The sequence below is a fragment of the Rattus norvegicus genome, chromosome 9, assembly GCF_036323735.1.
Source record: "Rattus norvegicus strain BN/NHsdMcwi chromosome 9, GRCr8, whole genome shotgun sequence".
Classification (NCBI taxonomy): domain Eukaryota; kingdom Metazoa; phylum Chordata; class Mammalia; order Rodentia; family Muridae; genus Rattus; species Rattus norvegicus.
Genome location: NC_086027.1, coordinates 43,620,897 through 43,648,219, shown reverse-complemented (window position 1 = coordinate 43,648,219; position 27,323 = coordinate 43,620,897). Strand labels below are relative to the sequence as shown.

Below are 27,323 nucleotides of genomic sequence, written 5' to 3'. Positions count from 1 at the left end.
AATTGATTTATTTACTTTTAAATTTTCATTCTCAATTTCCTCCTAAAAGCCTAATTCTTAGAACCGTCCATAGCTCCCACTTTCCTCTGTCACACTGAAGTGATGCCATCAGCAGAGCTAGGTGTTTAAATTTGATCTTTTCTTTTTCTTTCTTTTTTTGGGGGGGCGTGTGTGTTTTGTTTCATTTTGTTTTGTTTTGTTTTGTTTTGTTTTGTTTTGTTTTGTTTTTCAAGACAAGGTTTCTCTGGGTAGCCTTGGCTGTCCTGGAATTCACTCTATAGACCAGGCTGGCCTTGAACTCAGAGATCTGACTACCCCTGCCTCCCTGGTGCTGGGATTAAAGGCATCCACTACCACCACCTGGCAATGAATTTGATCTTTCCAAAGAACCAACTTCACCGTTGCTTTTACTGTGTCTTCTCTCATCCACGTCTGCTCTTACCTTTTTTTTTCCTCTGTATGGCCCCGCCTCCTCTCCCCCCATTACATACTACTGAGCATCTATGAACTGACTTGGGGCTATTCTTGTTTGAAGCGACATGTTTCCCCACTGTTTCAAGATACTGCGCTTCCATTTTTTTTCTTAGCTCAAACGTCCTCTTATTTTCTATTTTGATGCGCAGATCATACAGAGGCATGTCATTTTACAAATACATGGCATTTTGTAGCAATCTTGTTACTCATTTAAACCTGGTATGAGCAGAAATCAATCTGCAAGAATTTCAATTCCTTAAAGTTACTATGTATCTTCCCATGGCAACACATATCTGGGAGGCAGAACTCTGGAGTTTCATGACCAGCCTGGTTTACAAATCAAGTTCCAGGACAACAAGAGAGAAGTCCTGTCTCAGTAACAGCCCTCTGCCCCAAACATAGTCTATCTCTGTGTGTGTGTGCATGATGAGTGAGGTTAAATCGGCCACCTTCTGTGTGGATGCTCTACCAACTCTGACCTTTACCAACCTTGCTAATAACTATTACCCATCATCTCCTATGTCTCCATTGTTTCTCATGTTGCTGGTTATATACACATTTAGGATTGTGTCTTCCTAATAATAACCCTTTCATCCTCATGGGAACATTTCTTGATCTCTATAAATATTATTTGCCTTGGTAAGACTATCCAATGACACTATGGGAGCCATTCCCGTCTTTTGCTGAACTCATGCATTTTCAATGTGTCTTTGTTTTCTTTTTCTTGTTCCCGTTTCTTTCAGACAGAGTCTCAAATAGCCTATGCTGGTCTCCACCTTGCTATATCACTAAGGAAGGCCATGCTTCCCTCTCCTGACCACCACCACCTGTGCACCACCACACTCGGCTTATGCAATGTTAGGGATCAATGAATGTTAGGCAAATATTTGCCAACTGAGCTACATCACCAGGCCCCCTGTATTTTTTATGTATTTTAAATATGTTTTTAGTGTGAATGAATGTGGATGTGTTCACATGAATATGCCATTGCTGGCAGGAGGTCAGAGGAAATCTCTCTTCTCAATATTTGAGTCCAAAACCCGACTCAGGTTTGGTGACAAGTGTCTTTATCACCTGAGCCATCTCACCAGCCCAATCTGTCTTTACTCTTATTAAATCTATCCCTTGTAAATAGCATATAGTCAGGCCTCGATGTTTAGGGGTTACAGAAATCTCTGTCCCAGTCAAGACTATTTAGCTCATTAATATTTAATGTAGCCAAAAGACATGCTGATTTGACGTCTGTACCTTTACCATTTTTCAGTCTATCTTCTGTGGAGTCCTGATTGGTGGGTGGGTTTTTAGTTATTCTGGGGGGGCAGGGCGTGGCTTGGTCCTTGAGATTTGGCTTCACTTTGACATCCAAGAGGTCTTTAGCTCATGGGCTCCAGACCTGCTTACCTCAGCTGTCCAAGCACCTAGACTTTATACTCACAGTGCTACTCTCAGCTCTCTCCTTCCTGACTTCCTCTGGCCATTTAGATTTTTTTTTTTTAAAGATTTATTTATTTATTTATTATATATAAGTACACTGTAGCTGTCTTCAGATACACCAGAAGAGGGCATCAGAACTCTTTACAGATGGTTGTGAGCCACCATGTGGTTGCTGGGAATTGAACTCATGACCTCTGGAAGAGCAGTCGGGCGCTCTTAACCGCTGAGCCATCTCTCCAGCCCCCATTTAGATGTTTTAGGATTCCACTGCGTTTATCCAGTGGCTCCACATTATCTTTTCTTGGTTATTTTGGAGGGTTGGAATCTGTATCCTTTAACTGTATTGCGCTTTGTAACATAGACTCTTTCCAGTCATAGAGGGAGTCCATTTAATTTCTTATTCTCTATTAGTCATTATATGTACATGTATCATTTCCTCAGTAAGAAGATAGTATAATTTAACAATTACATGCATTTTAACAATTACATGCATTTTAAAGATTCAAGCACTAAGTGGCATGTTAAATTTATTTTGATATTTGCCATTTCAGATTTCTTCATTGAGATATCTCAACGTATGTTTAAATCCATGTGAACAGATTAATTAGCAAAGCACAGCACTGGGCCCTCACCTAGTGTGGATGAGTATGATGTGCTTAAATACTGTCCCTGATTCTCTTAAGAGTAGCATGTGATAGCCCCTGGCACAAATGTGACTATAAACACAACATAAATCCAGGCATTGGAACCGAATGACAATATTAGCTAAAAGAAAAACTGCTTAAAACACAAACCAGTAATATAATACCATAGATATTTAACATAGGTTTGGGGGAGGGAGGGTTATAGTTTAAAATGAAAGTGTTACATACTAGAGTTTCTTTTCAATATTCCTACAGAATATAAAAATTCCTTCAATAAAAAAAAAAAAAAAGGCCAGGGCTTTTCAGGTGGACTCTGAGTTGTTCGTTACGTCAGATCTCATGATATCAACGGATTATAAAACAGCACAGCAATCCAGAGGGAGTAGACAGACCATGAAAGTTCCACGAGGAGACATTTGAACCAGATTATTGATAAATTTGATGACATAAATCTAAAGGAGTCAGGGCTTTTATACAGAACAATCGCAAACTAGTTATGGAGTGCAAGGCTAGCCACTACTGCTAGCCTCCTCAATTCTTTCTTCCATGTATCAATAGTTTCCTTATAGAGGTCCTTCGCTTCCTTGGCTAAGTGCATTCCAAAGTATTTTGTTTTATTTTATTATTTCGGAAGTACTGTAAGTGGGGTTGTTTTCCTAATTTCTTCCTTGGTATATCTGACACTGGTATGTAGGACCGCTACAGATCTCTGTAAGTTAACTTTGTACTTGGCCAACTTTGTTGAAGGTGTTTGCCGGGTCTAAGAGTCCTCTGGTGGAGTCCTTAGGGTCTCCTACATGTAGAATCATGGCACCTCCCAGTAAGGAGATTCGGACATCCTCCTTCCCAATCTGTAATCTTTTTAGTTACTTCTCTCATCTTAGCGCTCTAGTGAAGAACTTAGTGCCACACTGAGAGGGAGTGGAGAGGCAGGCATCCTCCACTTGCTCCTGATTTTAGAGGAAATGATTTGAGTTTTCTCCTACTCAGTATAGTGCTAGCTACAGGGTTCCATGTGTAGCCTTTACCATGATGAAGTATGTTCCTTCTATCCTGAGCTTCCTCAGGAAATCCCTTCCTCATGGAGGGATGCTTCAGTTTGTCAAAACCTGTCCTGTGCGTATTTAGACGTTGGATCTTTCCCTGAGTACATATATGTACTCCACCCCATTTATTGATTTACGCATACTGGATCAGCTCGCATATCTGGAACAAAGTCAACTCTGTCATGGTGAATGGTCTTTTTTGATGTCTACTTGAAATTTTTTCCTGCCTATGTTCGACGGGGAAATTGGTCCCCAGCTTTCTTTTGTGTTGTGTGTTTATTCGGCTTTGGTGTCAGTAGAATATGATTTCATAAACAGATGGGTAGAGCCCCTTCCCTTTCTACTCCTTGGAATCCTTTGAGAAGCACTGGTAATATTCTTCATTAGCAGTCTGATAATTTACCATAAACTCCTGTAGGCCTGTGTTTTAATCAGGGCTATCTGTCTATCTACCTATCTATCTACCTACCTATCTATCTACCTACCTACCTACCTATATACACTTCTATCATCTATCGACCACCTACCTACCTGCTATTAACTATTTATCTGTCTATCTGTCCATCCACCCATCCATCTATCTATCTATCTATCTATCTATCTATCTATCTATCTATCTATCTATCATCTACATATCTATCATCTACATATCTATCATCTATATATCTATCTTTCTGTTCAGCCTAAATGAACAGAAATGAAGTGGGACAGGGCATCAGTCATTCTTGACTGTTGCCTCCCACTTCCTCCTAGTGCGGATGTGCATGCCCACCCTCTTCTTGATGAGCGTGACTACAGGCTTGCCCTTGGACACCACGAGCAACTCCACAGTACACCCCTGGTAGGGCATGAAGCAGCAAACCTCCTGGATCGTGTCCATCAGGACCTTGGTGTGCTGCGTGAGGCACCCGTGGGACTGGCTGTCCCTCAGCTTGCTGACTGTTCTGTTACTTTGTGGCCTTGTTCGTGGATAGCGCAGGGTCATGGCTGCTGCAAGAAGCAGCAAATGACCTCAGCAAGAAGCAGTCAGGACATTTTAGATTACTGTGTTAATGTGACCGCTTACCATACATCTTTAAAAACTGCTTCTCTCATCTTGGTTCATTTTGGTAGGTCATACAGATACAGAAATGCATTCATTTCTTTAAATTGTGCAGCTTCGTGGAGTAGACTTTTTAACGTATCACCCAGTGATTCTTATAACTCCATTAGAATCTGGGGTAATGACTCCCTTTCCATGATTATTTTTTTATAAATTTAGCTCTTTCCTTTTGTTCTAGTATCATTTCTGCTGCTGCAGTGAAATACCCTGCCTAAAAGCAGCTTGAGAGAAAAGATTTCTTTTATCTCCCAGTTCCACGGCGCGGGCAGTCCATCCCAGCAGGAACATCGACTGGCTCATACTCAGTTTAATTTTTCTCCTCTTCCATAGTAGTAGTTCAGGCCCTCCTGACTACAGAATGGTGCTGCCCACAGTGGGCTGGGTCTTTGTGCATCAATGAAGTCAGTTGCCAACACAGCGTAAGTAATCCCTCATTAAGACGCTCTTCTCAGGGACTCAAGGTCGTGCTCACAACTAAGGGTTTGACCTTGTTTTCTTTTCAATGACTAACTCTTTATTTTGCCAGTTCCTTATAGCGTATTGTTTATTTCCATTTCATGAATTTCTACCTTGATTTTCCTGATTTCTGACTACTAACAGGGTTGAGGCTTGTTCTTCTCCATCCCCTCCCCCCTTCAACCAGGGACCTGAGGCCTCCCATTCAGTTATTTATTTGGCCATCTCTCTTAATGTTTGATGTGCGCATTAGAGCTATAAACTTAACCTTCTTAGGACCGCCTTTTCTATATCCCATAGGTCTGGGTGTATTGTCTTATAATTTTGAATTCATTGTAAATAAAAATCTATTCTTCTCTTGGATTCCTCTAGGGCCCATTCATTATCCAATAGTGATGTGTTTAATCTCCTGTGTTTGTGTTCACTCAAGGGTTCTCTTGCTGTTAATTTGTTTTATTTTTCCATTGTGATGGGTTACAGATTATTTTAGAGCCGGGGATAGTAGCCCACTGACGTCTTTATCCCCAGCACCTGTGAGATGGAGGCAAGTAGGTCTTTGAGTTCGAGGCCAGCCTGATCTACACAGTGAGTTCCAGGATGGCTAGAGCTACAGGGCTTTGTAGCTGTGTGCTTGGTGACTTTGTCTTGAAAGAGAAAAACCTCGGGTGGGTGGGCAGATTATTTATTAATTTCTTTGTATCTGTTGAGACTTTGTGTTCTTAAAAGTGACCTATTTTGGATTAAGCTGCCTGGTTGCCCAGAAAACCACGTATTATCATGGTTTGGGTGTAAAGTCCTGTAGATGTCTGTTAATCAAAAATGTCATTTAATTCAGGTATTTCTTTATTGGCTTCTAGTCACGATGGCTTGTCATTCAGTAATCATAGGTTATTAGAAGTGCCCACTATTCTAGTAAGATCACCAGTGGAAGGGGAAGCCCTGGGTCCTGCTAAGACTGAACCCCCAGTGAACGTGATTGTTGGGGGGAGGGCAGCAATGGGGGGAGGATGGGGAGGGGAACACCCATAAAGAAGGGGGGAGGAGGGATTAGGGGGATGTTTGCCCGGAAACCGGGAAAGGGAATAACACTCGAAATGTAAATAAGAAATACTCAAGTTAATAAAAAAAAAAAAGTGCCCACTAGTATTATGACGGGAGTTATCATGTTCATCTATATTTGATTTTCTAAATTCCTCTTACATGTGGGTTGGAATTTCTTTCTCTAACTCTGGGAACTTTTCTATTAGTTCTTTTGAAAGTATTTTCTATGCCTTCAGAACCATTTTCTTCTACTCTTTCTAAGCCACTGCCTACAGCATTCATCTTTCTGCAGTGGTGTTTCTGTCTTGGAATTACCACTCGTCCACTCTTACTATTTATTCTGTCTGCACCCTTGGAGAGTCTTTCCAATTGTTCCTTTGTCAAACGCAGATGCTCTATCCTCTCCTTGACTCACTCTCTTGGTGAGAGTTTAACAGGTTTCATTTGACTTATTGTTATCACACAGTAATCTTTTGTCTCTTGTCCCTCAAGGAAAATAAAAGGATATAGAATATTTGGAAAATCACAAACTATGTAAGAACTAAGAATTTAAGATGACCTACAGAAAACCTCAAACGCTCACTCATTCACATTTAGTGAACTTCACTATGTCCTGGCCGCTGAGATATGAGGTAGAAGTCAGATGGCCTTCAAGACCCTTGGAGTATTGTTGGGAGAGACCACAGAAATCTCCAGCAAAAAGCTCACCAATTATTCTGAGATAGGAGACAAGAAAGTTTCCTCCAGAGATGACCTGGGTTGTGAGCAGTCACTCACTGGGCGTGAAGAGTGGTCATCTGTTGGTTGAATGATTTTGTTTCTGTTGGAGTCGAAGAGGAGAGGGAAGGGAAAGATTTCCCTCAACTGGAAGCACCATGAGCAATTACTATGATCTTAAAAGGGCACGGTACAGGAAATGGAGACGGTGGGAGACTAGACCTTGAAGAAAATGGATTTTACACAGGGAAGAGTGGTTGGTGGTTTACCCAACACTCTCTTGGCAGCCTCGTCTACAGATGCTAACAAGGAATCAAATTTCACATCTAAGCATCTTCTGCAGAGAGGGGTGGCCTTGTGAGAGTCCAGTCAGCGAAAAGCAAGCGCAAGCTAGCTGAAGAGAATCCAGCAAATACCTCTCTTCAGATGCACACTGTTGGCTGGTTCTTCCCTCCCCCTTCCTTTCTCACACATCTGGAACTCCATTACCATAGTGCAATTCTGAGTGTCTTAGTTAAGGGTTTACTGCTGGAACAGACACCATGACCAGGCCAACTCTTATAAGGACAACATTTCATTGGGGCTGGCTTACAGGTTCAAAGGTTCAGTCCATTATCATCAAGGTGGGAACATGGCAGTGTCCAGGCAGGCATGGTGCAGGAGGAGCTGAGAATTCTGTCTTCATCTGAAAGCTGCTAGTGGAAGACTGACTTCCAGAGAGCTAGGATGGGGTCTTAAAGCCCATGCCCACAGTGACACACCTACTCCAACAAAGCCACACCCACTCCAACAGGGCCACACCTTCTAATAGTGCCACTCCCCGGACCAAGCATATTCAAACCATGACACTGAGGGAAGGCAAGTTTGTTCCAAAGACCAGCAAAGGCAAAGTAGAACTAAAGTGAGCTGGCAGCCACCTCTAATCTCACTAAGAATATAAACATGCTCATTAACACTCCATTTTGTGTGGGCTTCTAATTATTGACTACGATTGTCTCCAGGACTGATGAAGGGTCTTAAGGCTTATTTCTTTAGAATGAACCTTACTCAGTTAGTGTAAATAGATTGCAGAGGGGATGCAAAGGCTTTGTCTGAGGCTTACGATGTGGCTCAAGCCAAGGAGTCATCAACAGCGAGAGTAAGAAAGGCCTAGAATCATAAATAAGATAAGACAGAGGGGACGAGGGCAACCTGAGCCACAGTGGGGAAGTAAACATAGATACAGTGATGAACGAGACATTCAGTTGCCTACACACTTTGTTTCAACAAGCCGCGGAGACATCCACACAAAAACAAGCAAAAAGATAGTTGCCTCTCGATCTGGAGGCCAGAAATGAGCGTGATGAGCTACCAATCTACAAGTTGTATGAGGAGAAAGTCAGACAGTGGAGAAAATCACAAAGAAAATCTGAAGGGAAAGAAGCAAGGCCCAGCCAATCTAAGACAGAAGGAGAATGACGGTTTCCTACATCTAAGAGAAAGGAGAGAACGAAGGGGACCATGAGGAGACAGACAGACAGACAATGGGCATAGGTTTCCTTTTGGCGTGATGGATATTCGAAGTTTAATTGTGAGTGTCTGTTCAATCATGAATCCACTGAAAATAACCACACTTTGAATAGATAAGCTAAATGGTTTGTAAATTAGGTCTCGATAAATCCCCTTAAAAAAATAATAAACAGCAAAAAGACATGTCATTAGGAAGAGAACCCATGCCCAAAAAACAGGGAACCCGGGTGAGAAAAATTGGGGTGGAATCATTAAAGGGTTTGTCCGAAAACCAGGAGAGAAGCTGAAGAAGGAATGAGTCAAGTACTGGACCCAGCAGCTCAACCGAAACTGAAGCATCTGGTTTAGTGGTCTGGCAACTCCTCGAGCTTCAGTGTGTGTGTAAGGAGTAGCAGCAGAAATCAGACTGCACTGAGGAACGACAGGAGTAAGAAACGGGAGGTGACAAAGGGTCTATGGTGCTCTGAGTGAGAGCATCCCCCAGTCTCATGTGTTTGCAGACTTAGTGTCAGTTGGTGAACCGTTTAGGAAGGATTAGGACACTTGGCCTTGTTGGAGGAGGTGTCACTGGGGGCGGGCTTGGGGGCTTCAAGACTCCCTCCATTCCTGGTGCACTCTTTCTGCCTCCTCCTGCTTGTAGGAGGCTCCGCTACTGGTCCTGGACCACGCCTTCCCGCTGCCGCCATGACGACCACGAACTAACCCTCTCAACTGTAAGCGAGCTCCCAATTAAACAACTGGGTCACGGCGTCACCTCGCAGCATAGAACGGTGACTGTGGCACTTATTATTGTGCAATGACCATGGATGTGCAGGTGGCCCTGGACTGGGATGGGAGTCCCTACGGGTGTTTGCACAGGGCTGCCACTCCACTGCAGCTGGCTGCTCTATTTTAATTGCTTGAGAAGCCTCCGCTCTGATCTCTCTAGTGTTTGCATTCACACGTCAGTGAATAAAGACTCTTCCTCCCTCACACCCTCCCCAGCAGTTGCTATCGTTTGGTTTTCTTGATGGTGGTCATCCTAGCTGGGGTAGCATGAAATGTCAATGTGGTTTTCGTTCACTCGATGGCCAGAGATGCTGACTACTCTGTAAAGTGTCACTGGCCGCTTGGATCTCTTCTTTTGCCCACTGTCAAGATCCCCAGCACATTGGTTGGGTGGGTTTGGGGAGTATTTGAGTTCTGCCGTTCTTGATAGAGTCTAGACATAGTAGCTCCTTGTCTGACGTGTAGCTGACAAAGACCATGAGGGTATTTTCCAGCCACATATTGAAAAGCTAAGACACAAGTTTCAGGCACGTAAAACTGTAGTACAAGGGGCACAAGGGAGGGCAGTGGAGAGGGACATATTAGGACTGAGTATAATGATAAATATATATGTGAAAGTGTACAGCGATGGCCCCTTACACAACTTTATACACTGCATACCACTTTATACAACTTCAACACACTCCATAGCCAATAAAAATGTCCTACTATATGAAAATACCTGCCATTTTATACCTTCAGCACTCAATTCCATAATGACACACCTAACGCATGAGGAATATAAGCTCAGTGGTAAAGCACTGAGGTCCTAGGTTCAAATTCCAGGACTAACACCACCACCACCACCACCACCACCACCACCACCACCACCACCACCACTACCCCACCCACATTGACACACACATACACACACATGCATATCACTCTGTCTCACACACCTTGTCTCTCTGTCTCTCTGTCTCTCTCTCCCTCTCTCTCTCTAACACACACACACACACACACACACACACACCTTTAAACAGATGGTACCTACAGGTAGGACATAACCCAATGATACCCGATCCTTGGACCACAAACCATGATGCCCTTCCAAATCTCAGCTTCCTAGTGAGCAGAAAGGCCCAACCCCATCTGTCTGTTTAAATGCTCTGCAGCCCAAACCACGTCTTTTCATTCCTCCTGGGGGTGAAAAAAGGAGCAACCAAACTGCTTTGTTATAGTTGCTCGAAAGGAAATCTGAAAGCGATTTCTGTGTCCCTCAGAGGCTCATGGCAGACACCCTCCTAAGTGCAAATCAAAGAGCTGTACCAAAGTCGTAATGTAGTAGACAAGACTCACTCTCATCATAGTTGGCATTCACCCACTTATATTTCCAGCGCCATAGTCCTTTGGGAAATCTCAAGAGCCCTCTCTTGTCAGACACGGAGCAGTAGAAGCCGGGGTGCGCCCTTCTGCTCTTGCTCCTGCTGATGCAGCCACTGTCTTACTTCTGTCCTTCAGCATCCATATCACCCCTCAGAGGACACCCTCAGTCACCCTCCATCTGCTGCTTCAACGCAATTAGACCAACCCTTCTTTTTCTGCACTTTATTTGTTGGGCCTCCCCTTCCCCTCCGCACCCCTGCCACCCGGCCCAATCCAGAAGGCAGGATGTTCCCACATGATGCCCTGGCAGGGCCAGGCTGTGCATACTGTAGAAACGCTGCCTGCAATGGGCTCACGCTGCCAGTGAGAAGCTAAGAGCCCGAGAGGTGGTACAGCGAGCCAGTGCAGAGCCTGTGAGTTCTGTACGGAGCTGTGAACTTCCTGTTCCCTTTTCAGACACCAGCGCCTCTGTTCTGACCCCTAGAACTACAGGTTTATATTTCAGTTGGACAAATTCAAACTCGGACTACGCTTCTGCTGAGACACTGAAAAAGTGGGAGTTGCCTTATTCTGATTTGGGGGGGTGTGTTTTTGTTTCGTTCCCAGCAGTTGCTTTGCTAAGACTGGGTAAAGGCAGTGCTGAACCGGTAAGATAAGCTTCGTGGATGGGACTGATCTGTCATCTTCACACTTGTGCACTTGCATGCCGCGGTCTCTCAGGCTTCGCTACACTTGTGACTCAGTGTTGCGAACGGCACACAGTTCTGTGATGTAACAGAAGAGCCAGTGCCCGTAAGATATCAGCAGTGACTCCAGAGCATGAGAACACCACAGCACCTCCGTCAGTCCTGATGTCCGTCTAACACAGTACCTCACACAGAAAAGATTGATGTGTTTACCCTGAAAATAACTGGTCACACTAAACGAACACCATATCGTGTGTACAGTAACTACTCATGACTGATTTAATTAGTATAAATTAATCTGGACCTAGAGCGACGCTAGACAAAAATTTATTTATAACAATAACCTAATTATGAAGGATGGCTCAATAATGAAGCATTGTTTTTTTTCCCTGATTCGTTTCACAGTTTTTCAAAATGTAAACTTATTTTTTTACATAAAAGATATTTACGTGTGTGTGTGTGTGTGTGTGTGCGCATGCTTTATACATATATACTGAAACTGGGTGACTCCTAATGCATGTTTCATGAGGAACTATGTAATATGGTTACTTTTCTGACCATCCTCTAGAGTCTGGAACAGGGACACTTGGGTATCTAATCAGAGCAGAGGCTCTGAGTGGAGCACACATTTCATCCAGAAGACCTTGGCTAAACATGGATCTGGGGTGTGCACAAGAAGTTTGTCTATCCAGTTTTAAAGAAAGTATGCATGAAAAATATTCATCTTAATTCTTCTCTTTCATTGAGAATTTTGGGAACATCTCTGTATGGGTTCTGAGTGACACAGGTCAGCAGCAGGAGACAGTGTAGTTACAGTTCAGGTCTGACCACCCGTCTCTTGCTGTGTGACTCTTCAGGAATTGCTTAATGTGAGCTAAGTCCTGTCCCCTTTGCCCGAAGCAGGAAGAAAAGGTATTTACTCAGATCCTGATAGAGGGATCGCATTCCCTTAAACAAACAAGGCTCCCTTTATTCTCCAGCTGATGAATAGGGATCATTTAACATGATCCACCCTGGGCCCCTCAAAGCCACTATAACTGGAAGGGCAGCGCACCAGGATTCTCCTTTATGATAGGACGGTGTGGCAACTACCCACACCGCTTTCTGTAATTTCTGCAGAAACAGGACTATTGCCGCCTGACTTTCGCCGCAGGAACCTAGAGGAACAGTTCGCCACTGTTCACAGTCACATTGGAAGTCCTCAGAAAAGTGTACCCTGGAGATGACAGAGAGCTAGAACTCAAAGATGTACACGTGGTTTCTAGACTGTCCTTCATCAATGGGAAATCACTTCATTAACTCTTTACTACAAAGCTGCATGCGTGTGCGCACGCGCACACACTTCACGTTTTTAAGTAGCAAACAATGCATATGTTTCTACCTATAGATGGATCCTACGTGTGCAGAGAAAAAGGACCACGGCTCCTCAGACGTGGGAGCTGGATTCACTGTGTCTAGGGCGCCTCAATGCCCAGTTTTCCTCTTAGGAAATATTAATGTGACCACCACGGACAGAACACCCCCCAAATTTCCTGCCCAGGCTGATGCCTTCCTGGAGGCTTGGGTGGCAGAAACAACGTCCTCCGTCAGGTGAAACGGCAAAACGTTTTCCAAACTTCATCAATTCCAGGACTCTCCCATAGCTTGCTCAGGTTTCAAAGTGAGTCAGCAGATCCTACCCCATGCTTCTCATTTTACCAGGACAGGAAAAAGCTGAAAGCGAATTATCCGCTTACTGAGATTGGCACGGGGAACAGAAAGCACTAAGAACTCAGCCCGAGGTGATTAGGACTTGCCAGAAAATCAAAGCGCTTGCTTTGATAATAACATTTTGCAGTGGCTGCTTTAAAAAAAACACACATAAACACACAGCAGGAATAAATAATATTCATTGTGTCCACTCTTAATTATTAGATATGTTTCAATCCAAGTAAATGCGGAGGTCTTCCTTAAGGAGAAAAATCTTGGCAGAAATAATGTCCAAAGAGGGAGAAGAAAATGCATCTGTGTTTTGCAGAAGGGAAAACGCTCTGTTTGTGGTAAATATCAAAGCAGTGATGACGCAAGATGTCCTTGTGCAACCCAGCTTATGAATTTCTACATATAAAACAGCATCCCTTGCTTAAGCTGGATTTTATTTTATTGGGGTGGGGGAGAAGTTCTAAGAGAATCCTCTTGTTACAATGAGCACTTTAAATTTTACTACAAACACTAAGGTAATTTTTTAAAGCTTTGGGAAAAGCCAGGTAATCAGGAGACTAGGATGGGTGCTCTGTGAGTTTGAGACCAGCCAGGACAGCCAGGGTTACACAGTGAGACCCAATTTAAAAAGCTAAAACAGAAAAACAAAAAGGAAAACAAAAGCCCTCTACTTCAAAAGCCTAAAAGATAAATAAGCACTGCTACATTGTAAGCCACGTTCTAAGAACCAGCATTTTCCCTTTCTGTCCAACTCTGAGTTCTGTTCGCCCAGCCAGAGACTGTTTTCATTCATCCCATAAATAGATATTAAGAACCCATTCCATATGAGGCCAAATAGTGGTGTCACAAGAGACCTCGGATCTGCCCCAGGAGCACACGGACTAACCCGTAGAGAAGCAACAAGTCTACTCGAGGATTTCAAACTATACTTGCAATCCTACAGAACGAGATAAGGCGCTGAACGGCTGCTCCCACACTTCTGAACCAATCAGCTCAAGACAAAATGTTAGCCAAAAAAAAAAAAAAAAGCAAAAAAAAAGCTGCCACAAAGACACAGCCACATCCCACATGTCCCCAGTGTGCACATTCCACATGTCCAAAATGTCCAGGGTGAGCTCATAGCAGGGTTATTCTTCTATCATTTATCTGCATAGAACTGGTGAGTCTTTTTCAAGCCAATCCCCTACACCTCCATGTGTGCCCTGCCTGCTATTTACTTTTTCCTGCATCTAAATTCTACTTTCTCTGCTCTTCAAAGACTGTTCCACGAGATCTAGTTCATGTGTACTCCATGAACTTGACCTAATTTTCTAAAGACTTCATCACAAATATCTCTTTTTTTACACATTTTTCTTTCTCTTCTTCTTTTTTTTCTTCTTTCTTTCTTTCTTCCTTTCTTTCTTTCTTCCTTCCTTCCTTTCTTTCTTTCTTTGGACAGGGCCTTCAATGTAGCTCTGGCTGTCTTAGAACTCACTATGTAGACCAGGCTGGCCTCAAAACTCAACAGACATCCCCTGCCTCTGCCTCCAAGTGTGGGGATCAAACGTGTGTGCCACCACTATACCTGGCAATTTCCAGCTCAGATTTACAAAATATTTGGTGGCTACCCAAAACTAAATACCTCCTGTCAACTAATTATTTTTTTACGTATTTTTTAAAAAATAATTTTCATAGACAGCCCTACAGGGTACTGTTGGCCCCGTTTTGGCACAACTGTTTTTCCACAACCCACACCCCCACCCCACCCCCAACCCTCACCCCCACTAGTTAGTAGAAAGCTAGCTCCAGTCCTGCTGGCTGTGGGCGAGCTATTCTCTCACAAACCTGAACTAGCACGGAGCTCTCACCTCCAGTGCACATGCAATAGAATTACTCAGCAAGCAACATCGTAACGTTATGCTAATGCCGTTAAGCTTCAATAATCACAGTCTAGCAAGGAATCCAGGGTGTGATAAAACCTCCAATGAGCAAGCCAAACAAGATGTGAAGTAACTTCAGGTAAATAACAAGTTTGTGGTAGGGGGGCAGACACCACAATACTTTTGCTAAGATGAGGACGCTGCATCATAAAGAGACCTCCATGCCTGGATACATTGCAGCTTTCTTTCCCCTGGAGAGAAATGCCAATGTCCCAGTCAGGCGGAGCTTGTGTCCTGTTCTAACTGGAGCTGGTCCTCCTGCTGTTCCCTGCACTAGCAGCATCCAGTCTCCTACTCTAGAGGGATAGTCTAGAACAGATGCTAAGTGCACACTTGGGTGTGTCTTCATCAACATTACTATCATGTAAAAACCGTCACCCGCAGCTTCCTAAGACAGCAGGACTGTCACCTGGAGTCTAAACTGGAGTCTGGTTCAAACTCTTCTGCAACAACATGCTAAGAGCTTTACACTGTGGTTTATCAAAGCGCACTGCTACCGACCTCGGTGAGCAACCAGGAAGTGCATCCGCCACAGATACAGATTGTAAGCTAAACTGATATCACTGATACCTATTCCCAGGCTAAATTCTCTAAGGCCAACGACTCTTTTAGGGGCTGCCCCTCCCACCTCTTGTAAAGCAAACTCCACTCCACACACACACACACACACACACACACACACACACACACACACACACAGGTACACGTACTTACAATGCTCCCCCAGGCTCAACTATGGAATTGCTTAAGAAGCATGTCACTTTGGGCTTAGGGACTGCAGGCTTCCCATTTGGTGTCCTACTGGCTTTTTAAGATTAAGCATATGATTAATACTGGCACTCAGAAAAGAAAGCTACTCTGACCTTGAGAGTGTACACTAAATAAATTACCTCAGAACGAAAGTGATGAGATCTCAGGGCAGCATCTGGGGAGAAAAAAGGGGGAAACGAGACTTCATTAACTCCTTGTTCTCAGCCTGCAGAGTTACTGATCACTTACCTGGATTCGGGAAAGCACATGCTAGGTGTCTCTCTCCTATTCCGTGGGAATATTGGGGCGGGGCGGAGAGAGTATTGGACCATCTGTCTCTAAGGTGATTTCTCTGCAAGAAGTTCCAGCAAAGTTGGGAGGTGGGGAGCCCAAATCATCACGCCTTACTTTTTTATCCCTAAGCTCCAGCAAAGCCTGGGTAAAGGTTAAGAGTGCCTCAACCCAGGACTCCACTACAATTACCTTCTGGGCTCTAGCAAACTGACCCTAAGATTCGGAGTCTGATCCTTCCTTCCGGGACCTCCGAATCTCCATGGTTATCCAAACCTAGTGACCAGAGGATGGAGGTACGGGCAAAAGGCCAGGGGGCGTTCAATACATAAATGCACTTAGCTTGAGGAGTGGGCACTGAGGGAGTAGGGGAGGCAACCTAGCTTCTGCCCAGAAGAACCCGGCGGCGGCGTGTCTCACCTCTGCTTCTGGAACGACCCGAAAAGACCGATTTCATCGGATGCCTCCCTTTCTGGAGCTTGCGGTGCCAGCAGCAGAAGAAGATGATGGTGGCGATGGTGCCCAGCAAGAGCAACAAGAGGAAGAGGGCACATTGGATGCTGTAGGGTCTCAGCAGAACGAGGAAAGCGGCGGCGATCATGGTGCGGGCGAGGCGGGGGGCCGTGCGGCGCGGGGCTGAGGCTGCAGAGCGCGCTGGGCGCTGGGCGCGGGACGCGGGGCGGGCGCGGCGGACACGGGCGAGCGCGGCTCAGCGCGTCAAACCCGGCGCTCGCGGCCCGGCGCGCGGCCCAATGGCTGCACACCCCGCGCCGGCCCCGGAACGACTGATGGAGAGCAGCGGGCAGCTCTCGCCATGACTCAGCACGCGGCGCGGCGGCGGGAGCCGCGCCCCTCCCTCCGCAGGCGCCCCAGCCCGCGCGCAATCCTCGGGCTCAGCCCCGCCCGGGACGCAGCCGGCAGGGAGCATCATCGGGTGGCCGCCCGGGGCCTCGGCGTCCTGAAGTCCGGCGCACGTGGGGTGGGGCGGGGCGCGGCGAGCCGGCGGGGGGCTCGGTAGGTGACGTCACAGCCTGCGGCGGCGGCGGCGCGGGCGGGGGCGCGCGCATGGCTGGGGCCGGGGCCGAGCGGCGCGCGCCCTCCCGCAGGTCGGCTCGGTGCGCGCGCGGCCCGCCAGGCCACGCGCCGGGCGGCGGTGCGCGGGGACCCCCGGGTTTCGCCTGTGCAAGCCTCCGCGGACCGACTGCTGGAGGCCGACGTCAGGGGGCGCCAAGGAGCCGGGGGGAACCCGGGCTCCCGCCTCCCTGAGCCCGCCCGGAGGCTGGGGCTCGGAGGATGCAGCAGGGTGAGCTATTTGGTTTGGGGGCGGGGGTAGTCCCTGCGCACTGAGGCGCGAGCACCTGAAAGGGCCATCTCCAAGCTGGTCCCATCTTAGGAAAGGCACGCCGGGGTCTGCAAGCTTGCACTCTTCCACCCCCAAACTTGGTGCTGATTCCCAGCCCAGACGTGAGCTCTGCCACGGTCAGAGAACCCTGATTCATTTATTGGCTTGGTAGGAAAGATGATTTTAGATGTAAGGCTCTAACATGATGAAGGATGAAGGAAGTTGTGGATTGATTGGCCTGTAGATACCGCAGGAAAATTTTTTAGGCACTGTCAGCCAACGGTGATCGGTCACACTCGGATACACACCCTTCTCCCCATTGCAGCCCCCCTACATTCCGTTGCAATCCGCAAAGACTATACGGTAGTTGTCTGCTGGACCCTTGACAGTGGTCGCTGGCCCGGTGCCCCCGAAGAAGGCGAGGCGTGAGCGCTGCGGTGTGCTCTTTTGCGGAGGGCCTCTGCCACCTGGCGAGAAAGCCGAAGCTGCAGCGGCACCCTGCAGCATGATGCGGCCTTAGCCGGCCAGTGCAGTGCTCTGCCCTGCTTGCCCCTAAGGCATACTTGCTTTCCCTCTGTGGGGTTGGGTGATTCATTTTCTGTCATTGACTTGTATTTTTTTTTTAAAAAATTAATTAAATGACATCTGATGAATGAAATATTACATTTGTGCAATGTTTAGTAACTAGCTTGGAGACTAAATAATATGTGAAATTCTGAAAGTCAACTGAAGAATCGATAGGAATATGTGTATTGTTTTCTAACTCTATGAAACCAACTGTTCAGTTCTGAAAAAAAACGTGTAGCCATTAGTGGCCATTAAGGTGGGTGATATTATTATCAAGAGTACAGAAAGATGTAGCTTAGCCCTGATGCCGGATTCATAAGTATAGAAGGTACAGGATGTGCGCTTTTATTTGCATGTTGGTTTCCTAAAACAAATACAGATTGCTACTGTGTGCCACTCGTTCTGTTGTTTGGGGCTGAAGATGGAAAGGGCCTTACTTCCAGACACCAAGGAAGGTGAGGCTCTTGAATGTCAGGCTGCGGGGAGCACCGGGTGCCAAACAGGCTTCCCAGATCCCTGGCAGTCAGAAGAGCTTCCTGGAAGCTCTGCATCATGTGCACGTAGATGAAGGGCTCCTGATACTGCAGCCCACTGCAGTAAGAAACTGTATTCCTATCCGCTATGCAGGGGTTTTTGAAGAGAATCCCGAAAGCTTGCAAAGTGTGGCACGCCAGGAAAGGAAGAATTCACCACACTGAGCAGGGGCATGGGAGGGTTATTTTAAACTGGACAGGAGTAACCTTCTGCGAACGGTGGGTAGAGAGAGTTGATGCAGTTTCAGAAGGTCGTCCTCACATTCCTCACCGACTACAGCTCAGCTCGGCGGCGAGCTGAAATGGCATAAACATCTCTGAACAGAAACAGGTCTAAGGCTCTAAACACAGCAAAGTAATCAATTTGCCCCAAGTCCTGCACTTTTAACATCGAAAAGCCAGTGAATAGCGACTCTCATTCTCTGAGGTATTGCCTAGTGCGATTATCCTCACCCCAAGCCTTCCTGCAGCCGTTCACAAGTTTGTTTTTGTTTTGTTTTGTTTTGTTTTTTTTTTTGGTTCTTTTTTTTTTTCCGGAGCTGGGGACCGAACCCAGGGCCTTGCGATTCCTAGGCAAGCGCTCTGCCATTGAGCCAAATCCCCAACCCCCATTCACAAGTTTTAATTGCACACAAGAATATCATTCATCTCCCCTCTCAGGCAAACATTTGACTTGGACACAGTAGGATTCGTAAATACATCTTTTTATATGTATTTCCGTCTGTTCTTTGCCTGGGCTGTCTTAAGGATGCACATAATGAACAAACCAAGTCCTTGAAAGAGTTTAGTCTATGAGTCCATTAATTTCGGATTTGTTGCTAATTTATCATTTCCTTCCCAAACAATGGCATACTAGTAATTGTTTCTTTCTGCGGGTTTTCGTGGTACCCAAAGCATCCTGGAGTTCGATATGTATTAAATTAGCCAATCTGTCTTTTGGGAAAGTTAATTTAGTAGAATTTATGCCTTCTCTTCCCGATGCAAATTCATTTAAAAAAAGAAGAATTGATGTTAAATGAAAGTCATAAATTTAAGATTCAAGGTAAGGGTGGGGAAAAATACGATCATAATACAAATCTCTCATACCAAGAAAATTTTTAAAAATCACAATGGAAAATGTAATAATTTACTGCCTTTGTGACAGAAAATGTCTTCCATACTCCAAGGGGTTGTGTAGGTAAGGGGAAAATAGGACATTTGCAGTGGGTTATGTAGAACCATTATGCCATCACGTAGCCTTTCTTGTCTTTGGTTCTCCACCACATTAGATAAACACGTGGATTCAAAGAGAAAGTTAAAATGTCAACTTTATTCAGGGTAAAGTCAGATTAAAACATTGCTTAGACTCCAGACCAAAATGGGATAGCTTACCCTATTTCCCTAACTTGGTGTGCCTGTTCCCACCCCACAATCACAGATGAAGGATCTCACTAAGGATCGCAGGCAATACCAGCCTGTACCAACTCCTGCATAGAGATCAGAGCCTGACGCTTCCCTGTCTATAAGGAGCACACACTGATTGTACAGGAGACAGGCTCATATATTAGAAGGGAGCTTTATTAATCTTTCTGCCCATCACTAACTAGCAGTGTGGTAGTTCGTCTTGATTGACCAACAAGATCATCAGCTTGGTAGACCTGAGACGTGCCTCAGAGAACAAAGCACTTCTCTAGATTTGCTGTGATGCCATTTTCAGAGAGGATTAAGTGAGGTGGGTTAAGGGCAGGGGGGGGTGGGGGTGGAGAACAACAATTCACCCCAGATGTGAGCAGCAATATCCCATAGGCTGGAGGACCAGATAGCCTAACAGAGGAATAAAGAAAGGCATTCTCTCTCTCTCTCTCTCTCTCTCTCTCTCTCTCTCTCTCTCTCTCTCCCTCCCTCCTTCCCTCCCTCCTCCCCTCTGCCCTCCCCTCTCTTCGTGCGTGTGTGTGTGTGTGTGTGTGTGTGTGTGTGTGTGTGTGTGCATGCACACAACCACGAGAATGTTCCCACAGTTCTCTGCTGCCATTCTGTGAGCCGTTCTACCTTACCGTGATGGACTAAAACCTTTGAAACCACAAGGCCCAGGCAAATCTTTTCTCCTTCACCTCGATCTTGTGTCAGAGCAATGAATCCCCCTGACCCGCAGTGCCTCCTAGGTCTTTCCCGTTACTAACTCTCCCTCAAAGTTAAGAGTAAATTAACTTCAGGACGCCTGGAGAAACTCATCAGTCACTAAGGTGATTGCTCTGCAAGTATGAGAACTCGTGTTTGTAATCCCAGCATTGGGGAGGTGGATCCCCGGAGCCCTAGCCCAACAGCTGAGCCTATATATGAAGTTACAGGGATCAAGTGACCCTCTTCCAAAAAAGGAAAGAATTCCACAGTGGTGCAGTAGCTAAGGTTGTCCGTGGGTCTCGCCCCCTTCTGTCCACACACGTGTTGTAGACCCTACCAAAATGCAAGCGGTTTTACTAAAGCAGAAATATATATTACTTCTCTAGAGACAATGGGTGTGGCACAATTTCCTAATTAATAGGTCAGGAAGAAATACCAGGAGGAAGCCAAGCGTCCACCCCAAGCCATGTACAGAGGGAATAACGGAAGATGACTCATTGTGGAAATAGTGAATTTTGAAAGAATAATAAGGGTAACAGGGTGAACAGTCTCTCCCAAAAAAAACCACCGTGTAAATATGGGTAGAGAAGTCTGAACCAAAAGCGGATGTGGGAAGAGTCGTCACACGGATTGTTAGCGAAACCATAGAAATGGAAGAAGTAGTAAGAAGAGACACTCTAGAAAGGGGAACTGGAGCTTGGGGGACAGCTTTGGTTTGTGAATTGGGAAAGAGCTGAAGGCAGGATGGCAGTGAGGAATAGAGTCCCAGCCCCATGCTTCCACCCCTGCTAACCACCCCTCCCCCCCCCAACCCTGAGAGGTCTGCTGGGACAATGCACAGAGGCTAAAGAGAAGAGAGCCCTGGGGGGATTGGGAGGGGCAGACCTCAGGAGATACTTCAGAGGACTGAGGCATCACTGTAGGAGTGGCTAAAACACAGAAAATGGGTTACAGAGGAATAGGTTGAAGAGGCTCAGAGGCACCATCCACAATCTTTGGAGAAATTCAACTTCTGGAAACAAAAGTAAAAGTCTGAGTACAGCCTAGTACTCCTCCTGCTTTTCTCTAGATGGAAGTTTCTAGATATGTGCACGCCTGACCGTATTTAGGTTTTTTTGTTGGTTGTTTTCTTCCTTTTGCTATGGTAAATATTCTGTCAAACGGAGACGGAGACGTTGGGGAAAGACGGTTCGTCCCACCTTCCGGTTCAGAGTTACAGTCCATCTGGCCAGGGAAGCCACCGCAGCCAGCACTTAAGGAGGCAGCAAGTCACATCCCGTCCAATCAGAAGCAGAGACTGTTGGAGGCAGGCTCAGCCCACTCTTTCCCTTTCACTCAGTCTGAGATCCAGCCCACGAAAAGGTGAAGGCCACCTTCCACACTGCAAAGTTACAAGAATCCTTCCCGCCCACGGATTCCTTCCCAGACTGCTGACATCTGGACTTACCTTCCACCTTTGGGGGACAGCCAGGAGCAGTAGCAATAGGTGGTATGTTTGGGGAGTCTCTCAGACAACCCGGACCAACAACTCACTATTCATGAAGGCACCGTGCCCTTCCAACACAGGGCTGAGAAGCCCCTAAGCCAAAACTCATTTAAATGTCTCCTCCCCGAGGACCAGCTTTCTGTGGTACCAGAAGGTTCCATGCAAGCTTCTACAGGAGGGAAACAACCAGCAGTCCCTCCCAGAACTACAGCAATGACCAGCAAAGCGCCATAACCCTGAAGGCGCACATGCCTTAGCAGTCGCCGGCTTCACAAGAGGGAAATCACGTCTGCTACTGGAAACTTCTCACGGCTAGTAAAGTCGTGGATCTTAGAGAGGAATCTACAACGACCACTTTACTGAACCAGCACGATCCCTAACTACATTCTAAACGTTTGTCCCCATCCCCACAAGGGTAGTCCGCGTGTCTCATCAAGGAAATTTCTATTTGCTACAGACAGAGACCACTGCAAACTACATCGGGTCAAAATGCCGGGTCTCGGAGAGCCCAGCCCCAATAGACACACTTACAAAACAGCCCTGCACCTGTGGCTCAAGGGCTGTGGCGGAAAAGGGAATGTAAAGATTGTAAGAGTCGGAGGAGTGGGGAGTTCGCTGTGATACTGTGTGTTCTAGTAACGTCAGAAGCCATATTCATTAAGTCTCAAGGATAGCAATAGCAGACGTGTCAAAGTGGATGAGGGAGAGCCCATGGCGCCAGGACTTGCAGGCAACTGAGGAATTCTGAGAGTGGAGGAAACCCTCTTCTCCAGGGAAGAACATACTGGATATCCAATACCAAATGGTCAGCCCTGAAAACAAAAAGACAAGTAACGTTACACAGGCTGAACAGGTTATATATAGGAGTGTGTGTGTGTGTGTGTGTGTGTGTGTGTGTGTGTGTGTAACAATGATTAGTGGAAAAGAAGCTATGAATTTGAATGAGAACAAGGAGTACTATATATGGGTGGGTTTAGTTAAAGGAAAGGGAAGAGGAAATGATGTAATTATATTAGAATCTCAAAAATAAAAGAAAAAAAGGAAAAGATCTGAGGGCCAGCAAGATGGCTCAGCAGGTAAAGAGCTTGCCCATGGGACCCGAATTCAGACCTCAAAAGCGACATAAGGTTGAAGGTGAGCAGGTCTCCACACCTTTTAACCTCTGACTCCATGAACTATATGCCCTGTGTGCACCTCCATACATACCCACTATGCACACACAACAATACAATAATAAAAGGATACAGGGGTTTGGAGAGATGGCTCAGCATTTGAGAGCACAGACTGCTCTTGTAGGGAGCAGAGTTAAGTTCCTAGCACCGTGTCCGATGGCTCACAACCACCTGTAACCTTAGCTCCAGGGAAGATCAGCTGCCTCTGGTTTCCATGAGCCCCTGGACTCGTGTTCATAGAGAAACACAAATATACCCATAATTTAGAAACAAAATCTTTTTAAAAACCAAAAGATAATGTGGGGATACCTTGGAGTATAGTCAAGACTTGCAAATTACCCTGCTGATACTGATACAAGAAAAATACATTCAAGTATTGTCTCCTTGAAAACAAACAAAAAGTATGTAAGAATTTCTCTCTCCAGCAGTAAATCGTTCACAAATCCCATTGGACAAGTAGCATACTTGGTCTTAGATGAAGTGTTACACAAGCTTACAGTGAAAGGTGAAGAAGCTACATCATTTGGAAGAATCTAATCTGGATAGTGTAATCTTGGCTATCCGGTGATCTCCAGTCACTAAAATCAGGTCCAATGACTCACTTTCAATGTGTGAGTTTGGAAAGGGAAAACAGTTGTCACCTTCAGCAATATCAAATGCTATTTTCCACAAATATGTACTCAAGAGAATTTCATATGTGTGTTACCATAATAAAAGCATTTACAATAATATAAAAGCATCATTGTAAGAGAAAATGTTTCCAATTGAATCACTTCAGATTGTACTTTTAACAGCTTTAAGACCCATAATGCTACTACATAGGGGAAACTGTGTTTAAACTTACAAAAAACAAGTGTCCAAGATTTGGTAGCTTAAGAACATCAGAATGCTGGAACTACGCTATAATGTTCACAGTCTTGAGGAAGTAATTATTATCCACAGGCAACAAGAACTCATTTATATAGCTTTCACGTGGCGCATAGGATTGAGTCATGCAGCAAAATACTGAGTCATTTGGCCAGAAAATTCACTCACAGTTGTAGGAACGGCTGGTGGGAACTTTAAGAGCTTCTTACAAATCAAATCATGAAGCTTTTAAGAGTCATAAATCATAGAGTCCGTTATTATTCAGTTGATGTAAAAAATACTCCTTCCATTTCTAAGAATGTACAATTTAAAAGAGAACTTGAAAACTGAAAGTATTTCCCAGGTTCAAGATGAAGTTTGTCATATGATTCCTAGTATCCCAACATTTTTTTTCTTTCTTTTCCTTCTTTCTTTCTCTTTCTTTCTTTCTTTCACTCATTCATTCATTCATTCATTCATTCGTTTGGCTTGTTGGTTGGTTGTTTGGCTGGTTTGAGGCAGGGTCTCACTGTGTAACCCTATCTAGACTGGAACACACTACATAGACCAAGCTGGCCTTGAAGTCACATATAGATCCACTTGCCTCTGCCTCCCCAGTGCTGGGATTAAAGTTATGTACCACCACACCTGGCTCTGACATTATTAACTAAATAAAAAAGATGGGGCTGGGGATTTAGCTCAGTGGTAGAGCGCTTACCTAGGAAGCGCAAGGCCCTGGGTTCGGTCCCCAGCTCCGAAAAAAAGAACCAAAAAAAAAAAAAAAAAAAAAGATGAAAGAAAAAGTAAGATTTAATAATTGCATAATAGGGGAGGGGAACACCCGTAGAGAAGGGGAGGGGGAGGGGGTGGGGGGGATGTTGGCCCGGAAACCGTGAAGGGGAATAACAATTGAAATGTAAATAAGAAATACTCAAGTTAATAAAGATGAAAAAATAATAAAAAAATTGCATAATAAATTTATAGATGAATAAAATATTGATTACTAATCATGAATTTAATGTCTTCCTGATAATAAAGCTACAGCCACCTTGAAGAGATTATTCCTATTCTGAAATTTTTAGAGCTTTTGCATTAATTTTAAAAATTTGTTTTCTGCATTAAGTATTTTTATGCTTTTGCATCAATTCATTTATTGCCTGGAAGAATGGCATCGCTTAAAAGAAATATTGCGTACCAAGAAAGCTGCATGAGTAACTGGTAATTATGGAAAATTATTGAAATTATTGAAATGACATAGTTTTGGCGGTTCTGAAATTATCCTCATGTAAGAATATCCTCGGGGCAGAAAGGAAACGTCATTAAAATGTCTGTGCAGTCCCAGATACTTTGTGGAGTAGGATAGGGAAGCAAGCAGCCAACTACTGATTTAGAATACAGGAGAGTTTACATTTCAAAACCTGGGCCTTGGCCGCTCTCTGATAGCTCTACTGTAGGAGAGCTCAGCCTGCAATCCACAGGGGAGTTTCTGGGGATCTGATTTTATGGGGGAGGGGGAGCTCTCGTCTCCACCTACTCAGGATGTTCAGAGACAGAACGCCATGGCTTGAACGTTTGTCCTTCTGAAGTGTGTGTTGAAAGTTGACTGCTGTTATGTAGCATTGGGAGGTAAAATCTGAGTAGAACCTTAGTGGAGGCTTATGTGAGGGCAGTGCCCCTCCCTGTCTTTCATTTTTTCTTTTTTTCGGAGCTGGGGACCGAACCCAGAGCAAGTGCTCTACCACTGAGCTAAATCCCCAACCCCGCCCTGTCTTAAAAGTGGGTTATAAAAGGGCAAGGGCAGCTTCTTCCTCCTCTCTCTCTTCTTCTACCATGAGATGAGGCAGCCAGAGAGCTCTTACCACATGCTGACACTTCTCAGACTACAGGAATCTCAGTGTGTGTACATCACACACACCACGTATACATAAAACATACACACACACACACACACACACACACACACACACACACCTACCAACTAGTAGATGTTTTTGCAAAATTCCCTGGCCATGATGAGATAAGAATCTACATAAATATATGTATGCATATGTATGCACACACAAAATTTACAGTACTGGGAATTGAACCCAGGGCCATACAAAGGTTGGGTGAACACATAACCACTGAGCTATGGCTGTGCCCGAAGCCTTTACAGCTCTTCACTGTAAAGAGCGAAGCTTGTGCTTTTCTGCCGCAGCCCCACGGAATGTCGTCTCTTGAGATGCTGCTTGGGCATCTCTGTGGACCTCGGCCCTTGCTCTCTAGACATCCTATCATATGCCCTAGACATCAGTCCCCAGCATCACCACATACTGTCACAGACTCTGTCATGAGACTTTTTTTTTTTTCAGAGCTGGGGACCGAACCCAGGGCCTTGCGCTTGCTAGGCAAGTGCTCTACCACTGAGCTAAATCCCCAACCCTGTTATGAGACTTTTTATTTCATTATGTGATGGTCACACTCCAGCCTTTCAGGTCCAGTATCCAGAGGAACCCTTTTTTCTCTGTCTTACAAGTTCCGTTTCCTCCAAGTTCCCTTCCGCCTGTCTAACTGGGAAAGAGTGGGCACGGTATTCTCCCCGGCAGTAAGTGTAGAGTGGCCACAACGCTCATGCATCCCACACAGAAACAGACTTTGACTCATTGTCCCCTGAGAACCTTGTGACTCCTGCAGGGAAGCAATTAGGATCTCAGACTTCCTGTTGACCCATTGCCTGGTAAGCTAGTCTCAGTCTCTGAGCTGAAGCACGGTGAATGGAGCACTCTTGCAATCCCGCCTAACTCAAATGGTAGAAGCAGGAAGATTGCAAGTTTCAGGCCAATGTGGCGTTTGAGATGTGACGGCCAGCCCTACTTGTCAAGTTCAGTAAATTTGGAGTTGCCCGGAAGACACATCTTGGTGCATTTGACAAGGTGTTTCCAAAGAGGTTTAAGGGAGAAGAGAGGTCTGAATCCAGATGGCAACAACCGTGTATGGATGTAGGACTGGATGAATAAGGAAAACCGAGGTCAGATGAATGCCAGCATTTGTCCCATTTTCCAACCTCACCCTCTCACCGGGTGTCTTCCCCACCAGAATGGACTGCATTTTCTCAAACTGAGCCAAAAAAAAAAAAAAAAAAAAAAAAAAGCTGCTTCCTGTGTCGAACTTTTTAGATACTTTGTTACAACTAGTACAAGAGACCTGCCTAAAATAAACCTAAAATAAAATAAATAAAAATAAATTAGTATTAGTGCCTGGATTACTCTCCAGCAGCATCCTGGAGGTTGGCTGGCAGAGGCATGGGAGAGCAAGTTCCCGCCTCCCTCCTTCGGTGCTGAGTGGCTGGCTACCTTGACACAGACAGCTTGACTATTTGTGACCATCGTAAACGC

At 45.3% G+C, this 27,323-nt stretch overlaps 2 protein-coding genes across 22 annotated transcripts in view; one reads left to right on the top strand and one right to left on the bottom strand.

The window, feature by feature from the left end:
• Dst (dystonin) overlaps positions 1 to 16,504 on the bottom strand; it is a 393,820-nt gene extending 377,316 nt beyond the window's left edge. For all 19 annotated transcript variants that reach the window (XM_017596770.3, XM_017596775.3, XM_017596773.3 and 16 more), the window contains exons 1-2: positions 16,324 to 16,504; positions 15,753 to 15,787 (exon numbers count right to left, since the gene is read on the bottom strand). In XM_017596770.3, coding sequence (XP_017452259.1) covers positions 15,753 to 15,787; positions 16,324 to 16,504 — 216 coding nt within the window. The remainder of the gene's footprint in view (positions 1 to 15,752; positions 15,788 to 16,323) is intronic.
• A 278-nt stretch (positions 16,505 to 16,782) lies between these two features.
• Positions 16,783 to 27,323, top strand: part of Bend6 (BEN domain containing 6) — a 54,456-nt gene continuing 43,915 nt past the window's right edge. Inside the window, exon 1 of one of the 3 annotated variants that reach the window (XM_063267364.1) lies at positions 16,783 to 16,917. The gene's annotated coding sequence lies outside the window, so the exon portion shown is untranslated. Of the gene's footprint in view, positions 16,918 to 16,965; positions 17,207 to 27,323 lie in introns of those variants that run through there. The other 2 variants (XR_010054613.1, NM_001393774.1) reach the window with 2 other exon arrangements.